The sequence below is a fragment of the Pinus tabuliformis genome, chromosome 6 (genome assembly GCF_031772625.1).
Source record: "Pinus tabuliformis cultivar Carrire ecotype Pingquan chromosome 6, CPIR1, whole genome shotgun sequence".
Taxonomy (NCBI): domain Eukaryota; kingdom Viridiplantae; phylum Streptophyta; class Pinopsida; order Pinales; family Pinaceae; genus Pinus; species Pinus tabuliformis.
The window spans coordinates 933,329,386-933,344,508 of NC_142292.1; the positions used below are offsets into that span (position 1 = coordinate 933,329,386).

Here is a 15,123-nt window from a genome sequence, read left to right on the forward strand (position 1 = left end):
GCATGAAGAAGAGATAACAAAACCTCCATCTACAATTTAAGATAGCAAATTGTTGAAAATGCTCAACAATCAAGGAAGAGAAGAAGTTGAGACAAGAGTGGCATCACCTTTGCATTGTTGTTCTCTCTAAATCAGCATTTGTTAATTTGTCTCTTTTCATCTTCATCATCAAAGTTGATAACCATGTTTTGTTTATCAAATTTCATCTTGTTTCAATTTATGTATGATGCATAAATCAGGATGTGCTATGATGAATAACTTCACGTTCTCTAAACGCTAGTAAGGAGCATTTCACTTGCTGGGAATAATAACAATCCAATCACTGCCACGTGCAATTTCAAAATATTCTTCGTTTTAGAAGCTAAGACTTCAACAAGAATGATCATGTAAGCCCAAGGGGTTAGCTCAATTGGTCATTGCCAATATTGTTGGGCATTTGGCTAGTTCTATGCATAGTTTTAAAAAACAGAACCAGGCTTTGAACTAGCCACCTATCTAACTGGGTTTTGAACTATATTCAATGAAAGAGATTTGGAAAAAATACATAAAATAATTAATTTTTAATGGAAATTTTATTTTTGAGATTTCAAACCATGATTCCAAACAAACTCAACATGTCATCTATATACCATGTACGGGCAAATATATCAAAATGACACCAAGTGCAATACATGTCAGCAGCAAAATGCATTATCAATGAGGCTCTAAATGGCCTCTAGAGTCCAAAAACAATGCTACAAGCTACTAGGCCATTTGCCTACTACAAATAACTGATCAACATGATTGTTCATCAAACTTGTCACCACTACTAGACATGGAATTATCACCTAGAGCTATATATACACCATATGACTCAGAGTCTGAGGACTCCTCAGACTCCTCAAGGACATCTGTAACCTCAATAATAGTAGTAGCAATACTAGATCTAGCAAAAGCACAAATTGGTCGAGTTGCATGAATAGTACTTGCATGTGCCATGCTTCATGCTTTGCTTCCTTCAACTCCTGGTTCGACTACTAGATATGTATTGGGATCAACCCCCCCAAACAACTCCATGGCATCAATATCAAAATCAACACCAAACTTTAATGGTTGAGTCTCCTCCACCCATTTTGAAGTTAGATCGATATCACCCAACACAATGTGATCTATATCAGGTCTTTTGTTCAGCAATTGGTTGTGCCTTAATCGAAGGTTGTACTACATGAAGATGAGATCATTTAACCATTTTTGTTCCAAAAGAATTCTCTTCATCATGTGAATCGACTCAAAAACAAACCAATTGCGTTCACATCCAAAAGAATTATAAGTTTGGTGTTAGTTTTTGTAGCTCGGACAAGTGCTCTAGTCTCAAATAATGCCTATGAGGCTAGGAACACAGGTGATCATATGAACAAGCAGATTTGCAGTGATAGCAAGGGCGCAGTGATAGCGTGGGAGACACCAACAGTGGGGTTTCAAAAAACAAGAGAAATTGAGGAGCGATTTTCCGAGAAATTCTTCATAGTGGTTCTAGTTTTCTAAGAGCAAGGAGGAGATCGAATTATTCTACAGGAGGAAGGTTGAGTTAGGCAGTGCGAGTTGCCAAAGGCTCGTTTTTGTTGCCAGTTTTCGGAACTATATTTTGGAGGCAGTGCGAGTTGGTTAGTTGACTTGTTGGAGGTAGTATTACTCACGACATTGATTTCCCGGAGGCAGTGTGAGTTTCTGGGAGGTCAGTTCATATTTTCCAATCTGCCAGTGCGAATTACTAGAGGAAGTGTGAATTGCCTGAGAGAGGTTGTTGCAGAGGGAGATTCTTGATTTCCTAGTTCGATTTGGTCAACTATAGTGAAGAGAAAAATTGTCGGAGCTTTGCCAATGAAAGGCAAGCAGTTTATGTAATCCTTGATTTGCTAAAGAAATAATATAAACCCTCATCTGCAGAACTAGTTTTCCCTTCAAGGTTTTTCCAGGGACTATTTTATCCAAAAATATCGGTTTCCAAGTTTTGTGTGTTATTTTCTCAGTTCTTGTGATTGATTTTTTGGTGAAATTGCCATTGTGTTTTATTCAGTGTTTGTTGCGAATTAATTTCCATAAGACAAATAATCTGCAAAGGTAAAAGAACAATAACCAGTAACTGCAATAGAATTTTCACATTTGGCTGAGGACTCTAATTGCAAACTTTTGCAATTGACGACATTGGTTGCCAAATGACTCCCACCAATGTGCTATAAAGACAAAGACTAAAGTTAGTTCATTGTTCAACAAGTTCGATTGTGAGTTTGGCTAAAACAGCATGTAATTACAATTTGAATTTGAACAATTGAACTTAAAAAAGAAATGGAATTTCTTACCTAATAGATCCACATCTCTTGCAATTTTTTCCAAGTTGTTGCCAAAGGTACCTGTGGCCCTAGTGAGAGCACTAATCTATCAATGAATTTCCAACTATTCAAACTTATCAAGAACCATGCACTCGAAGCACTCATACAACCCATCTTTGACCTCCTAGTTTGATCTTCTCCTAAATGAGGTTTATAATGATACCTTGGGTTTAGGAAATGATCTCCCAAATAGACCCACATTTACCTACTTGATCTTTGTAGGTTATCTACATTTGTTGCTTTTCCTTATCCATAGCCTCATACATGTAGCACATGGCCAATTTTTCCCCATTCACCAACCATAACACCTTAACAAGGGGCTCACCAATTTTCACAAAACGGAGGTGATGTAGATGATTATGATTCGACTGTTGATATGGATGTTTCTTATGATTGTAAATTAAATTTGTCTATGCATTTCGAACCAACTTCCTTTAAAGCTAAGTTGCATGAAACGCCGAAACGCTTCGGAGTTTCCGAAATGGGTACTTTTAGAAACGTGACCTTCCAAAAATGGAAACGTCGGACAAAACATCATATATGTATATATAAATAAATAATGGAATAACACATTATCTTGCAAGAAAAAGGGAATAAGACCCATAGATGACAATTTAAAAGGAAAAACAAGTCTATATTAACTATACTAGATGATTACATAATGGTCGAATTTCGGCCAAGTTTCGGAGTTTCGGGTACAAGTACAGCCCGAAACGTTGGGTTCTTTGAAGTTTCGTGCAACATAGCTTTAAAGAAGTTGCTTCTTATGATGAATGGAAAGAAGCAATGCATAAAGAGTATGATGCTCTCATAAAGAATGGAACCTGGAAGTTGGCGGACCCTCCATTTAGAACCAAACCAATTGGTTGCAAATGGGTCTTGACTCTTTAAGAACAAGTATAAATCAGATGGTTCACTTGAGACAAGCACAAAGCAAGGCTCATGGCAAAAGGATTTGCGCATAAAGAAGGATCGATTATGAGGAGATCTTTGCCCCCACAACAAAATGGGCTACCATGTGGACTCTCTTTGCGTTGGCAGCTCAGAATGGATGGAAAGTCCATCAAATGGATGTAAAAATTGCTTTATTGAATGGAGATATGAAAGAAAATGTTTTTGTCTCAACCAAAAGGTTTTGTTGTGAAGGGACAAGAGCATAAAGTATGTAAGTTTATCAAATCCTTGTATGGCCTCAAACAAGCACCGCAAGCTTGGTATGAAAATTGACTAAGCATCTTTTGAAACTAAATTTCAAACACTTTGATCTTGATGATGCAACTTTATTTGTCAATAAAGTTGGCAAAATTGTTGTCTATTTTGTGGTATATGTAAATGATCTGTTGATGACAGGGAACAATGAAAAATATATTGCATCCATAAAGAAAGAATTGAAGAAAGGATTTGAGATGACAAATTTGGGATATGTTCACTACTATTTGGGTATTGAAGTAACCCAACATCATAAATATATATTCCTCTCTCAAAAGAAGTACATTGAGATTTGTTGAACAAATTTGGCATGGTTGAATGCAATCCCTTGTCCACTCCAATGGAAAAAAATTAAAATCTCACATCCAAAGAAGGAAATGAATTTGAGGATGCAACTTAGTACAGACAGCTCATAGTAAGTCTTACCTACCTCACTACTACCAGACCAAACATTTCATTTGTTGTTGGAATCCTTTCCAGGTTTATGCAAAAACCTTATGAGGGTCATTGGTCTGCTGCAAAAAGAGTTCTAAGGTACTTGAAGGGAACTCAAGACTTTGGACTCAAATATACACAGGTGGATGACTTCAGCTTGATTGGATACTCTAATTCATACTTTGATGGATATAAGGAAAACAGAGTATCTACTTCAGGTTATGTTATGAGTCTTGGATCAAGAGTTGTCTCCTGGAGGTCATGCAAACAATCAGTTCCAGTAGATTCCACAACAGAGGAAGAATATGTGGCAGTTGCAAAAGCAACCAAGGAGATTGTGTGGCTAAGGAAAATTCTATTAGACTTGCAAGAGAAACAAGTGCACTCTACTCCTCTTTTAATTGACAATACTTTTGCAATAAAATTGGCCAAGAATCCAAAATTTCACAATCGAACCAAGCATGTCAATACAAACTATCATTTGATTTGACGTCATGTTGAGGCCAAGACTATTCACCTATGCCATTGTTCCACAAATGAGCAAATTGCATACATCTTCACCAAAGTGCTTAGAAGAGAAAAGTTTGAAGATTCATAATGATGCTTGGACTTACAAACACCCCTTCAGACTGGGGGGGATGTTGACACCCGATCCTCTGGGATTGGGCTAATATCTTGTAAATATGTAAATACAAAATGAGAATGTGAAGAGACCTTGGAATGTGAATCCCAAGGGTCTCACTCCTATGTGTATATATTGTTCTTCTTAATAAAATTCTATTCGAGAGTTACCATCTTGGTCTAAGAGGAAAAGAGTCGATTAGTAGCAAATGGGTGTTTAAAAAGAAGTTGAATGTAGAAGGCAAAGTGGATAAATATAAAGCTCAGTTGATAGCAAAAGGTTATTCCAAGTAGAAAGAATTGACTTTAGTGAGATTTATTCTTTCGTTGCCAAGTTAACTCCTATTAGATTTATTATATTTGATGGACGCGAAGACAACATTCCTAAATGGGGATCTGGAATAAGAAATCTACATGAAGCTTCCAGAAGGCTTTGCAATGAAGGAAAAGAAAGAATTGGTAGCCAAGCTAAAAAAGTCCTTGTATGGGCTAATCCAATCACCAAGGATGTGGTATCAAAAAATTGATAATTATATATTGGGACCTAGTTTCACAAGGAGCAAAGTGTATCACTGTGAGTATTTTAAAATTAATTGGTGCTCATCTTATTTATTTGGTCTTGTATGTGGATGATATGTTGTTAATTGAAAATGACAAGGAAATCATCCAGGATGTGAAAATTTAGTTGTTCTCTAAATTTTACATGAAGGATCTTGGTGTTGGAAATTTCATTTTGGACATGAAAACTAAAAGAGATTGAGTGAACATGAAACTCTAGTTAAATCAAAGGAAGTATGTCGAGACAATATTGTAGTGGTGTAATATGAAGCAATGTAAACCAATAAAGGTCTTTATTCCTATAGGTGCAAAGTTATTTGCAAATCACTATCCCAAGACACAAGAAGAAGAGGACATATTCCATGTTCCTTATGCAAGTGCAGTTGGCAATTTGATGTATGCAATGGCTTGTACTAGACCAAGCATTACATACAATGGGAATATTTAGCATGTACATGTAAAAACTAGGGAAGAGGCACTAAATAGCAGTAAAGAGGATTTTTAAGTATTTGTGTGGCACTACTAATTATGGATTGTGCTACCAAGGAAGACCAAGAGATTTGACGCAGACTAGGCTAGAGAACTAGATTGAGGAAGATCTACAAGTGGGTATATATTTAACTTATTTAGAGGAGCAATCTATTGGACAAGCAAAAGACAATTTGTGTTGGCACTCTCAATTACAAAAGTTGAATATGTAGCAGCCACTCATGCAAGCAAGGAATCAGTATTGTTATAGAGATTGTGTTCAGGTATTGGCTTGGTACAGTGAGTTGTAAGGATAGATTACGACAATGAAAGTGCAATCTTCCTGGCGAAGAACCTAGCTTATTATGCTAAGACAAAGCACATTGATGTTCAGTATCGCTTTGTGAGAGATATGATTAAAGACAAGAAGTTGCTACTAGTAAAGGTGGACAATTTGAAAAATGTTACAAATTCATTAACAAAATCTATATGCACTAAAAAGTTCTCTTGGTAAAAAGAAGTAATTGTGTTAAATTTGGCAACCATGGCCAAACTCCATCTTGGACAACTCATATGATGCAGCTGATATTTTTATTGGATTCCTCTCTCCGAGAGGTGTAGGATTGATCTAAAGATCATCTCATTTTAACATGTACAGATGGAATTATGAATTTATTTTGTTTATGGACAAATTTTCAAGGTCGGCCAACAAACTAATGTAGGTTCAGAAGCCCAACAGCCACGTCTATTCATCCTCAACGTTTGCATATAAATAGAAGGTGCCTTTGCCTCGTTTGGACATCACTCAACTTCACACATCTATCTCTCCTCACATGATTGGGTATGGATTTCTCGGCAGCCTCTCCACATGTGCGAAGAAGAAGATAGTCATTTCCTGTTTTGGGCGTTGACCGAATTTCAAGAAGGGTTTTGAGCAGCATTGACCTAATTTACTGCATTTTTGTGAGGGAAATTTCAGTTTGGATAGGCTGTATTTATGGGCACAGAAATCGAGGCATTCTGTACTATTTGACCAGCATTGACTGCAGAGAATTGACCGTAGGTTTGACTTTTGCATTGACCAAGTTTGACTGTGATTTTTCGGGACTATTTTGGGGTAATTTGGAGGACTGTTGGAGGCCGAGTTGACTGGGTTTGACCGAGCTGTTTTGGAGGTCATATTCTGCCTTGTTGACCAGTGTTGACTTTCTGGTTAGGGCTTCCTGTGGCTGTTGTTTGATTGGACAAATTTCACTTTGATTGGGCAAGTGAATATTACATATTGTACTCTTTCTATTTGTTGAACTTTTGAAGAATAATAAGAAAAATTGATCAAAGGGTTTCCCCACATTGGGGTTTGTCCCTGGCTGGCACCATATCTTGTGTCCTCTTGTCTTGGCTTGTCTTCTATTGTTTTATTTATGTTCTATCTACATTTATTGTCATGTTAATGTGATTGCTAATCTGGAAATTGATATTGGGCTAATAAGAAAATTGAAGTAAATTGCTCTCAAGCATATAGAACTTACCATTGTTATCTAAAATTAACAAATAAGCATTACTACCCTGGTTGTAGATTGTGTACTCCTGCAACCTCCTATAAGCGAAGAAAACAAGTGGGAGAATGTTGGATATGTGTTATATTCTTTGCACCACTAGCCCCACATATGATTTATTGTGCTGAGTGTAGCAAGGGGGTCACTAAGGGGGTCATGTGGGGGCAACAGCCCCCCTTATGTGGGGGTTAGGAGGCATCGCTCCAACAACAAAAAATTGGGTAGTTTTTTGCATCCTATTTTGACAATTTTCAACATGTGTTTTTCTCTTTTAGTGATTTTGTGGCACATGGTGATTTAGACAATGGTTTTGATATTCTAGTTAAGGAACTAAAATTGTATTATAATCCAAGGGTAATGGATAGGGGGTTTATGGATGCCACGCGATATACATATTGGTATGTAACATGGTAAAGATATCACATACTAAGAATCATTTTGGTTTCCCCAGTTTTGAGTTTCCAAGGTAAAATCACTATGTTAATGTGAGTTTGTACCATTGCATCTTTTCTGGTTTTATTAAGAATCTTTTGTAGCAATTGATTGTACAGAGTTAAAACCAACAACAAGTGCCCAATTCAAATCCTCTTAACTGAGGCGTAACAATCTACACCAATAGGTTTACTAGGGATATGATCCACAAATGTGGGGAAGTATCCCTTAGTTTTCCTTGTGAGGAAAGGTATTGCGCCAAAAAGACTTCCTCCTTACATCGCAGAATAAATTTACCCTACTCTTGTTTAATGGCCTTTAGATTGTAAGCAAGCAATCACATCCACTAGAAAAATATCCATAGCTAAAGAAACAACAAAATCATGCCTAAAAGTAAGGGCATCTTATGGTTCAGCCAGTATTCAGATTACTCTTGTGTCATTACTTATCAAGACTTGATGGAGACCACAGCCTTTTACCTCATAAGATTCGTTATAGTTACACAATGAATCATTAATATGAGAATAACCATTGTCATCCATAACCTTATTTTCCTTACAAGTGGCTAACAACAACAATCCCCTCTATAAGATGTTCAAGTTCCAAGAGCCATATCTTCTAATATATGTCTTCTCTATAAGATTTTCAAATTCCAAGACCCATATCTTCTGATATATGTCTCCTCTATAAGATGTTCAAGTTCCAAGACCCACATCTTTTAATATACTTCATAGGCTTAAGCATATTCAAAAAAGGAGATATCCTTAGGAGCTCCCTTACGACAAGTTTCTTGTAATGTCAAAGTCAATATTAGGGTCAATTGGTCTAGACCAGTGCACAAAAAATTAGTAGAATTAACCCCCAAACCAACCATATGACCTGAATTGGTTTGACCCAAAGCACCCACATGACTAGTGCTAAGGAGCCCAAAAAAGAAAAAAACAAGCCCCCCAAAACCTAATACAAGGTTATATAATGACCCCCACTCAATTGTCCTCACACTCTTCTCATTGATCATTTGTGAGTAGTTGGAGGTTGTGGAGCTACAATGAATAGAGTTTATTTGGAGCAAGCTTGGAGTGGATTCAACAGTGTTTGAGAGTTGCTTTCAATGAATTTGGCATCTACATAAGCAGTCTACATGTCATCAATGAAAGAGAGAAAGTACCTAGATCCCCTAATAAGAGGAGAGCTCATGGGCCCACAAATGTCACTATGAACCAATTCAAGAGGCTAAGATGCTCACCTTGCTAAATACTTCGAAAAGGACTCTTGATGATGTTCTCTTAGTATACACAATTCAAAAACAACTAGGTGGTTCGACCAGTGGCAGATCATTAGCCATTTGGAGAGTCATATGTTGTAAATACCTAAAATTTCTATGTCCCAAACATTGATGCCATAACATGTTGGCGTTGTCAACTTGGCTATCATAGCAACAAATCCTTTTCATATAGAGGAAGGAGGAGGCTTCCCTAGCTTGTACATATGATCATATTCAACAAAAATGTCTCGGGGCAACCACTTTAAACCCATCATCTATGTCCTTTATAACCCATCAATTTGGCCAAAATTCCAAATTCTTGTCAATGAGAGTGATGCAGTAAATAGAAAGAATATTGGGTCTAACTCCTAGAACTTGAAGGACTTCTTCAAACTTAATGGTGTCAATGATGACATCTCCACATCTTGAAAGTAGTAGCATTGAGTTATCACCAATGATTGCTTTCTCTCCACATTGTTGTTGTTGGTTTGTTGATGTTTGATCATATGCCTAGTAGTTTCAAAATCAGCGATCCAAACCTATGAAGTGGAGGACCAATTTGGAGAGTGCATGACCCAATGTGCACTATAGTATGAATCAATTAGGTTCAACTTGCTTTTAAAGACCCATGAAAAGAAAGGTACCAGCTTTTTACAAAAAATTTACAATGTCGATGTGGAAGAGAATGTTGGCCTTGAAGGAGGGTCAAAGCCCTATGAAACCCTAAAACAAGGCATTGACCTTGAAAGACAAAATTCTAGTAGAAACCCTAGGAAAACCCTAAGAAGGAGGTGTTGGCCTTGAAGGAGTGTTTTAAACCATAAAATTATCCAAGAAACCCTAATTCTGCTGTCATAAATCAGCTTGAGCAATGCCACTAGCCAAAAGGGTTTTTGGATCAGTTGCTCAATTGAGAGGGGGAGGTTCACACCCACTTTAATACCATGTTGAGATTCATAAGTGTCAAACAGAACCAAAACCAAGTAACCAACCCAAATTCTACAGTGAAGAAAGAGATAAACCATGCTAGAGCATCCAAGAGAAGCACAACCATAGAGGAAAAACAAACCATGGCAGAAGTGCACTAGACAGAGAAATTCAAATAACCCATGCACAAGATAGGTTAAAACCAAGAACAAGAAAGCACAATGCTTTATAGTGCCCTTCTGCTACATCACTTGTAAAATAATGAAATGAATGAATGATCATAATGTATGAAGATATAAATAAGAGGTGTGTAAATATACACAACTAAAGAGGTAAGGCATTTTCCCCAAGGAGGGGTTATGAATCTACAATGTACACTGAGTTGACTAGGTCAGTCTTAGCAAAATGTAGAAATATAATATAAAGAATACATCAGGGTTGGACGTGGCCAAATGTAAAGATTACACCCTTAATTTTAACACCAACCCCCTGGGTTCATTTATTTCTTATGCTCTTGGTTAGTTACTTGGATTATGTGGCCAAACTGGCTGTAACTATGTATTTATGATGTCTATGTGAACTCCCACTCTTTGCAATAGAAATAAATATATTCAAGTGGCACTTTTTGTTAGTAGTTATCCCAGATTATTTTCAACAATTATGACAACTGTTGGCCTACCTTTAACTGAAGAAATGTGATGAGGGATGGAAACAGCAGAACTATGGGGATATGAATGAAGAGGAGTATGGAATGATAGAGGGCATTATTCTGGCAGGCCATTATTCCAAAGCCAGACTCAACTTAAAAAAAAAAAAAAAAGCCAAGTAATTGTCTCTATTATTGCAGTTAATAAAAGATATTTTTACTTACTAAAAATGTACAAGTGTAGCATTTCTACATTAAACTTTTCAGAATAATTGCTTAAACTTCTTATTTTAAAATGGATAGCAGATAGCAAATAAGGAATTCACTAAAGTGCAAAGTTTCATTCACAGACAGAGATATGGTTCATTCATTCTCAATGACAAGTTTTTTGGTAGGAGGAGCTCCTCAATGAAACTTGCATCTGCTAGTCAAATCTTATCAGGAATACCTAACATGTTTAAGGAAATGCAGAACTAGATATCACAACGAACTAACATACAGTTGAACCATGGAATCTTGTCCAGCAAAAGCTAGATAACATAATGCTGCTCATAAGACAACTTCATCCAAGCACATTGAACGCGAGTTGTTAGAATGTCGTATCAAGCAATATTTGGGTCATGTTGCCTGAATGTTGCTAAATTGGGGTCATTGGTTAGTCGAACAAAATTTCGCTAAAACTTATTTATCACTATTCACAGCTGGTGGTAATTAACCAGATTTTACAGGTAGTTACTCCATTCGATCCATCTAAAAAAAATTAATTGTCATTTATTTGAAAATCAAAAGTTCTCGCGAAGTGGCTCTAACTCAACCTACCAATCATGGGTCATCCGTATCAGATTTTTCTTTTTCCATTTTTCAAATCAGCCGTGAACAAAATTATTTTTCTTTCTAGCCACTCAATTTTTCAAATCAGCTGTGAATAAAATTATATTTTTTCTTTTTCTAGCCAAAGAACTAAATAGCTGCTGATCACAAGCCATAGGCTCTGGGGTCCTATGTTTCAATTTGGATTTTTGTTTACGTTAACCTGCAGTTGATAATGGCGATTGCCAATAAGGGTTCATAGTTTCCAATCCCGTGGGAGAGTGAACGCACATGTGAGCCCAGGCTTTTCATGCACCCGTATAAACAATAAAATATATATATATATATATATATATATATATATATTAATAAAAACCGCCTCTGAATCTCAGACGCAATGGTAGATCTGAAGACCATATCTTGGACTTGCAAAGCATCCCGAGAACGAAAAATAAAGGCTTAAATGCCTTATTAGTGATCAAAATTGATTTATTCGATCTTTGACGACCATTAAGGAGCTGTTTAAATTGTCCGCTACCCTGCAAAAATGATTACTAATTTAACATCAAGCAGCAGGAAAAAGGGATGAACGAACCTTTTGGGGGTAAACCATGAAGGGTTTAGATCGTTTTCTTCAATTGCATCAGACGCAGCTATTGCCATCGCTGCCGGGCTGAGTGCAGAGACCAAATTATATCCGGATAGGTCGTAAATGCATTCAATGAAACAATTCAAGGAGATGAGATGACTGTCGCTACATAGCTTTACGCCATACTAATTGGTCTGAGGGACGAGTTTGAATGGTGGTTGAATTAAATGTACGACATGGAGACCTTGGAACAACCGAACTTGTGACATGAAAAACTCGACATTCCGTGGCTTTTACATCAATTTGACCTGTTTTAATATTTAGCTTTAAATATTTTACTTGAGGATGTTTGATTCCTTGCTTGTTACTTTTTATTAAAATAAAAAAGGTAATTTTGTAATAATGATTCACTCAAAAAGTGAGGTGGTAATTCAACATTTTAAATGAAAAATTTAATTTTGATTGCGTTTAGAGACAAAGTGAGGTAGGTAATTCCACATGTTAAAATAAAATTGTAATTTTCATTGTTTAGAGGCCATTTATGGTAGTATGGGTTGATATCGTAGGTATTTTTGGATCTATGATTCTTTACATTTTATTAAAATTATTATAGATATTTTAGTAAGTGGTGGTGTACAATATTTAGTTCACACACTTGGTGGGTAATTTCTATAATTACGGTGGGTAATTTCCATAATTAATATGGTGTAGTGAAATTCTCATGAGGGGGTTGGTATGATCTTTTTGGGTAGAGTGGACAGGGGAGTAGGTGAATATTCCCTGATACTTCTCATTTAAATTCAAACGACTATATCTTGTGGAGTGGTGTTTTTTTCCCAGGAAGGAGCGTTTATTTCCTTATCAAGTTGGTATAAGGTTGGTTTTGTCCTTTTTATTTTGCTCGATGTGAGTTGGCACATCTCTGCTCAGGTTTTGACGTTGAACTAGTAGCCACAGTTTAGATGGCATGGCTCACATAGACAATTGTATTAACTCTTTAAATGTGGATATGTCCTCACATGGGGCCTTCATACATGCCACCTTGGAGGCTGAAAGGGAATTCCTAAATAATCGGAATACTGTGGATGATCCTAGTCGTCAAAACGCCCGACCTTTTCCCCCTCTTCAGATCTTCCAATAAGTGGCCTACATGTGGAGCTTCGGGAAACGAGTTATCCATCCTAGTACAAGGGGCTTCGGACAAGGAAGGAGGATCGCGTAAATCTATCTTTCCGACCTCTAATACGAAACTCTTGAGCTTTGGATATGATGTTCTATGGGACAAGGTAACCAGCGTGCAGAAGAGAGCTCTTGTCGGGCGCTAGGCATTTGTCGATCATCCTCAATAGAACATGCAAGATCGGGTGAGGTCACAGTGGCCTCCCATCTTCGGATATTCTCCTAAAGTGATACGGCTCATGAACTCTTGGTATAGCTTCCATTTTTTACATCAGGACGACCTGGAGTGCATCATGAAAATTCCTTGGGTGCGAGGGAGAAGTTTCTTACAGCTCCATAGATGGTATGTGGGCTTTAATCCACTTTGAGACATGTCGAAGAATAATATTGTTTAGGTAAACTTATGGGATTACCATTGGAATTCTGGACTCGGCGAGTCCTAATGGAGATTGGGGACGCCATTGGTCGGTTTATATATATTGACCCGGGTTGTCTCGATGCATGGGATAAGAGGGTGGCGTGGAGTTTGGTGGAGCTCAGTTTCTCTGGAGGGCTTTCGATACATATCAATTTGGCCTAGGGGCAACTTCATCACAGACAATGTCTAGCCTACTAGGGCATTCCGTTCAAATGCCTCTTGTGCCATCACACAGGTCATCTCATGGAGTGATGTCCTCGTAGACATATTCAAGGTGGTGTAGGTTGTCAGCGCGAAGGCTGGAGATAAGGCCACACTACTGGGGAAAAAGTTGTTCGGAATCTTGCTTCAAGTACTGACTTTTCTACTGAAAAATTCATATCAATAATGATTTTTCAACTCATTCACTTTCCACTTCTCCTTGCCTCTCCCCGGCCCTTGTGTCATCCCCTAGAGCAAGTAGGGGTAATAGAAATGTATAGGAGGGTTCTCATATTCCCCATACTATGACCCCTCCCCCTCTGCGAGCGTCACCTCTGCCCTCTAGGTCTCCTCTGATGCTACCTTCCACATATATCCCTGAAAATCCTTCTATATTTGTGTGCCCCCTTCGACCTCGACGTGAGATGACCCTCCTCCAGTTGTTTCCTCTCTCTTGTTGAAATTTGGTACCGGAGGACAGGTGGTTCCCTACAGCTTTGATCTTTGGCCTAGGGAAAAGTGTCCAAAAGAATTTAATTTTTCTCCTAAAGTGACTTTATAATTTTATAAAGTCAAATCTAATTTAAAAGTGACTTTAAGTGATAAAGTTACTAAAGTCTAATTTTAAAGTGACTTTAATAAAGTCAATGTAAAATTAGAAAGGAAAAGTGACTTTGGACATAAATGACTAAGTGGGTCTTTATTAAAGTGGGGTGAATTAAAAAATAGAAAATGAGATTTAAATGAGCATTTAATCTCAGCCCTAGATCTCAATCTATTTCAGCCATTGGATTTAGGGATTCCCCAAAAGTCACTTAGGGTTAGATTAAAGGAGGGAAAAGAGGAAAAGGTCATTTAATTCTTTCATGAGCAGATTGAGAGAAGGAGAGCAAGAGAGATTTCTGGACAGTGAGGAGAAGGAGGCAGCAGCTTGGCACACATTCCAAGGCAGCGTTTCAGCAAGTCCGTACAGTTGAGTTAGCACACAGTGAAAGGGAGATTTTGGGCACGATTTTCTAAAAAGGATGTACAACAGTTTTGGTTCAGATTCCAAGGAGGCCGTATAGCAAGTTAGCACAGAAATCGAGGAGCAGAAAATCTGAAGTTTGTTGGCCAGTTTTTGAAGGGAGGTCGTACAGCAAGTGGTTGTACCTTGGCATGCTTTTCTAGGTAGAAATCCGTATAGCTATACTACTGTTTTTTTGCACAGAAATCGAGGAAAACCATACAGCAGTATTTATGGCAGCTTGCACACTTTTCTAGGCAGTCCGTACAACAGCATTTAAGGCTGAAATTTGGGCACAAAAATCGAGGAGGCCGTACAACATTTATTGTTGTTCTGTTTTGTTGTTTACAAGTTTTTTCCAATTGGCTTTGAGGCACGGAAAACGAGATAAGTTGTAAAAGTTTGCTTACTGATTTTTTGTTGAATATTTCTCTC

General features: G+C 37.5%; 1 protein-coding gene across 2 annotated transcripts in view; it reads right to left on the reverse strand.

Moving 5' to 3' along the window:
• LOC149261990 (Major facilitator superfamily protein) overlaps window positions 1-12,173 on the reverse strand; it is a 399,155-nt gene extending 386,982 nt beyond the window's left edge. The window contains exon 1 of one of the 2 annotated variants that reach the window (XM_089423184.1): window positions 11,891-12,173. In XM_089423184.1, the coding sequence (XP_089279310.1) occupies window positions 11,891-11,958 (68 nt within the window). In that variant the 5' untranslated portion in view covers window positions 11,959-12,173. The remainder of the gene's footprint in view (window positions 1-11,890) is intronic. The other variant, XM_089423175.1, reaches the window with a different exon arrangement.
• Between the last annotated feature and the right edge of the window lie 2,950 nt (window positions 12,174-15,123).